Raw genomic sequence first — 4,626 nt, forward strand, 5'->3', positions numbered from 1 at the left:
GCAATCGTACTACTAAAGGCTGAACCTCCATCATCGCAGATAGTTCCAACATCGAAGCTAAAGTAGCAAGGGCATCAGCGAAATGATTCTTCACTCGAGACAGGTGAGTAAATGAGATGTTTCGGAATTTGCTGACCAGAGACCCCAAGTACTCGTGATACAGGATCAGTTTATCTTCTTTTGTTCTCCAACATCCTTTGGTTTGACAAATAATCAGGATCGAGTCTCCAAATACATCGATGTCTTGGATGTTTAAAACTAGAGCCGATTCGAGACCAGCAATGCATGCCTCGTACTCCGCCATGTTGTTTGTACACTCAAATTGTAGCTTGATTGATATAGGGGTATACTCGTTTCTCGGCGATACCAGTACTGCCCCTTAACCACGACCTTGCTTGTTCACAGCTCCATCGAAGTACATAGACCGGGTCGTCCCTGGGGCTTCGTCTTCTAAGGTCATTTTCTCTTCATCTGGAAACTCTGTTTTCAAATATTCAACCTCTTCGACGGGTACTTCAGCCAGCTGCTCTGCTACTACCCGCCCCTTGATTGATTTCTCAGTGACGTAAGTGATGTCAAACTCAGACAATAATAACAGCCACCTTGCAGTTCTTCCAGTGAGAGCTGGTTTCTCAAACAAATACTTCAAGGGATCCATCCGTGAAAGGAGTGAGACCCTATTTGATAACAGATAATGCCTCAGCCTTTGAGTATCCCAAACCAGCGCCAGACAAGTTTTCTCGAGCAGAGTATACTTCTGTTCATACTCAAGCATCTTCTTACTGAGATGATATATAGCCTTTTCTCGCTTCGACTCTGGATCTTGCTGGGCCAACATACATCCCATCGCTGTATCAGTCACAGACAGGTATAACAACAATGGCTGGCCTGGCGTAATTGGTGACAACACTGGAGGCGAGGTCAGACACAACTTGATCTTTTCAAAAGCTTGCTGACACTCTTCGTCCCATTTCTTCGATGCATTCTTCTTCAAAAGCTTGAAGATCGGCTCGCAAATAGTAGTCAACTGTGCTATGAATCGTCTCAAGTATTGCATCTTGCCAAGAAATCCTCTGATTTGCTTCTCCGTTTTTGGGGGAGTCATTTCTTGAATAGCTTTCATCTTCTGAGGATCAACTTCGATTCCTCTCTGACTCACCAAGAAACCCAATAACTTCCCTGATGTAACACCAAACACACACTTGTTTGCGTTAAGACGAAGCTGATACTTTTGGATACGCTGAAAGAACTTCCTCAATAACACAACATGCTCTTCTCTGGTCTTAGCCTTGACTATCATGTCATCCACATAAACCTCTACTTCTTTGTGCATCATATCATGCAACAAGGTAGTAGCAGCTCTCTGATAGGTCGCTCCTGCGTTCTTAAGTCCGAACGGCATCACTTTGTAACAATATGTTCCCCATTCGGTTATGAAAGCTGTTTTGATCATATCTTCGGGCGCCATCTTGATCTGATTGTATCCTGAAAACCCATCCATGAAGGAAAGCAATGCGTGACAAGCTGTATTGTCCACCAGGATATCTATGTGCGGCAGAGGGAAGTCATCCTTCGGACTTGCCTTATTCAGGTCTCTGAAGTCTACACACATACGAACTTTTCCATCCTTTTTAGGCACCGGTACTATGTTTGCAAGCCATTCAGGGTATTCCACCACCTCGAGAAAACCCACTTCTAGTTGCTTAGTAACCTCATCTTTAATTTTCAAGGCCCACTCAAGCTTCATTCTCCGAAGCTTCTGCTTTTTCGGCTTGGCACCCGGGATTAAGGGAAGCCGATGTTGGACAATGTCTTCGCTTAATCCCGGCATGTCTTTATAGGACCAAGCAAAGACTTCTTTGAATTCCCTAAGTAGGTCAGTTAATTCCTCCCGCTCCTCAGGGGATAATGTTTTGCCAATTCGTATTTTCCGAGTTTCGGTTTCATCGCCAATATTTATGGTCTCGATTTCTTCTTCAAGTGGCTTTGCTCGACGCTCCTCCCCTTGTTTAATCATATACTTGATTTCAGGGGGAGTTTTGTCGGCATCCTCATCCGAGGAGGGCTCTTTATTATTATTCTTATTATCATTGAATTCATCAGATAAAGAAGCAGACACAGAGACATACTGAGAAGAGATATTCATTTCATCAGAAACTGCAAGTACATCATTGGACGCGCCTGACTCAGGCTCAACATCAGACTCGACAAGGAAAGAAACGGACTCGGCATCGGTCCCATCAGTGGACTCGAGCTTAATAGTAGCTACATCAGACGTGACGTCAGACAACTCAAACTCTACTTCAGACACATCAACAGACTCTGACTCATAACCAGACTCCATAACATTGGAAGACTTATTGACAAGAATGTCATCATACTCCATAACAACCTGAGGAAATACATAAGAACTCCAGTTGGTGAGGTCTCCTTCAGCTGAGGTGATCTAGGCTTGCGGGTACCAGAAGCGGCGCATCTTCTCTGATCATAGCTACAACCGGTGAATCAATCTTAAACAGAGATTCCAGAAGGTACGGTTCCATAAGGTCAGCCCAGTCTAATTCAGATTCCTCTTCATTGATCTGCACGGAGGGGAATTCATCTGGTAGTTCCATCTCAAAGAAGATCTCAAACCCTGGCAGCTTTTCATGGGTTATTGAATCGACCCAAGGCTCAGCAAAACCACAAAAGGCAAAATCCTCCCCTTCTTTCCTGTAATGTCCATTTCTCAACAAACTGTAAAACCTGCTCGGCTCATCTATCCCCAAACGACGAAGTTCAACCTTTCTGCTTATATACTTCTTCATCTCACGGATCTCTTCATTTGTAGGCTCATAGCCCAACCCAAACAGTCCAATTGCTTTGCTCATATCCGGCCACTCAGCTACACCCTGATGGTGGCGACCTAACCCGGCTCCTGGAACATAGCCCTGTTTACGCATCATACGGACTACTGCGAAGTTTGAGCTTGTAAGGAAAGTGAGAGGTTCATTCATAGCTCCTTCCACTGATATAGCTGTGACCTCCAGTGAAAAACCAGTCAGACTGACATCTTCATTCTTTTCTAATGTGGCCGGGATGATGAGCTCCTGAGAAATTTGGCCAACTTCTAGATCTGGGTCTCCTCTAACTGTTATCACACTGTTACCCTTGATGAATTTTAGCTTTTGATGCAATGATGAAGGTACAACTCCGTATTTATGAAGCCAAGGTCGGCCCAAGAGCAAATTGAATGATGGTTTAATGTCCAACACCTGAAACTCAATTTCAAACATACCACCTCCAATCTGGATTTCCGTGGCTAAAGTTCCAACAACATCACACCTCGTACCATCATAAGCCAAGATGCCTTGTTCAGAAGGGATGAAATCGCCAGGTTCAAATCCTAAGGCATTAGCGGTACTTAGAGGACAAACATTCAAAGCGGATCCATTGTCAACTACAACCTCAGGAACTTTCTTCTCATTACAGAAAACGGTGACTCGGAGCGGGCGGCTATGATTGCGACCTTCGAGAGTCAAGTCTTCATCAGTGAAAGACAAGGTTTTGGAAACCCGGGCCATAGCTACAAGTCCGACCAACTGATCCGGAGTGATATCAACAGACACTTTAGCGGCATTCAGCTCTCTAAGTATAACCTCTCGATGCTTTGCAGAGTTCATAAGCAAACCCCATATCGAAATATTTGCCTGAGTTTTCTTTAACTGCCGAAGGAGGTTTTCGTCTTCTTCATCTGACTTCGACTTAAACAACTCTGATGCTCTGGCCAACTCAGCGGGATTCTCAACCCTTAACTCGGCTGGTTTAAAGACATGCCCGCCGCGAGTAACATGGCGGACCTCATCACAAACAATCTCCAGATCCTCTTCATCAGGCTGAAAAATATAAGGACGAACTTCATGATCTCCCTCATCAAGCTGGAAAACATAAGGAATTCGGGCTTCCTGATCTTCTTCATCGGGCTGGAAAACATATGGAGTTCGTGCTACTTGATGGACAGGCTCAGCAAGACAATCTTCCTCCTCTTCTTCGAAATTTAAGGCATAGGGAGTTGCAGGACTTATGGTACAAATAAGAGAGGTTGGATCAACAAAGGGTTTGTCATCAGAGATGGCCCCTATCTCAGGTGGAGGGGGAGCGGTATGTCTGGGTAAGGGATTTCGAGTGACGTTAGGTTCGGGTAGAACCAGATCACCCACCGCTAGCAATTTCTCAATTCTGTATCTCAGGGCTATACAACGATCAGTATGGTGTCCAGGACCTTGGTGGTACTGACAGAACTGGTCTTCTCTGAAACCTCTGGGAAGAGGGTCTGGGGGAGGTCTTGGCGGTAAGAGTTCAATTACACCATCTCTGACAAGATTTCTCATGATTGAAGACGGGGTGTAAGGCAACGGAGTGAACTCTTTCTTTGGCCTTTTGTGGGACATGATCCCGCGAGAGGGGCGGGGCGCGAGCCGCCGCGCCTCTCTCGTGGTCTCTCGTACCCACGCGATTGGCGTGTGCATTTTAATATTGATTTGAATTCATCTTTCCTGTGGACTTGGGATCACTAAGGCAATCCGAATTCCACACGAAAGAGACTGACAGAGTCGCCACCTAGATGTGGGATCTAGGACCCATAAT

The 4,626-nt window shown here is 45.3% G+C and overlaps 1 protein-coding gene across 1 annotated transcript; it reads right to left on the reverse strand.

Annotated features, from left to right (window-relative positions):
* Positions 1-379: 379 nt before the first annotated feature.
* On the reverse strand, positions 380-4,370 carry LOC143855417 (uncharacterized). Its single transcript, XM_077365533.1, has 3 exons — positions 2,463-4,370; positions 1,856-2,392; positions 380-1,771 (listed from the first exon to the last, which is right to left on the reverse strand). The coding sequence occupies exons 1-3, from the start codon at positions 4,368-4,370 to the stop codon at positions 380-382; spliced, it is 3,837 nt and encodes a 1,278-aa protein (XP_077221648.1).
* Positions 4,371-4,626: the final 256 nt, after the last annotated feature.

The sequence above is a fragment of the Tasmannia lanceolata genome, unplaced genomic scaffold, assembly GCF_043159265.1.
Source record: "Tasmannia lanceolata isolate RefF3 unplaced genomic scaffold, GAP_Taslan_0.1 ptg000021l, whole genome shotgun sequence".
Taxonomy (NCBI): domain Eukaryota; kingdom Viridiplantae; phylum Streptophyta; class Magnoliopsida; order Canellales; family Winteraceae; genus Tasmannia; species Tasmannia lanceolata.

Excerpts from the sequence above, each read along its gene's own strand:
- LOC143855417 (XM_077365533.1), bottom strand. The coding sequence starts at position 4,370 with ATGAGAAATCTTGTCAGAGATGGTGTAATTGAACTCTTACCGCCAAGA. Across the intron at positions 2,393-2,462 it reads GAGAAGATGCGCCGCTTCTG|GTTGTTATGGAGTATGATGA; the intron begins GTACCCGCAAGC and ends GTATTTCCTCAG. Across the intron at positions 1,772-1,855 it reads TACTTAGGGAATTCAAAGAA|CCGAAAAAGCAGAAGCTTCG; the intron begins GTCTTTGCTTGG and ends CCGGGTGCCAAG.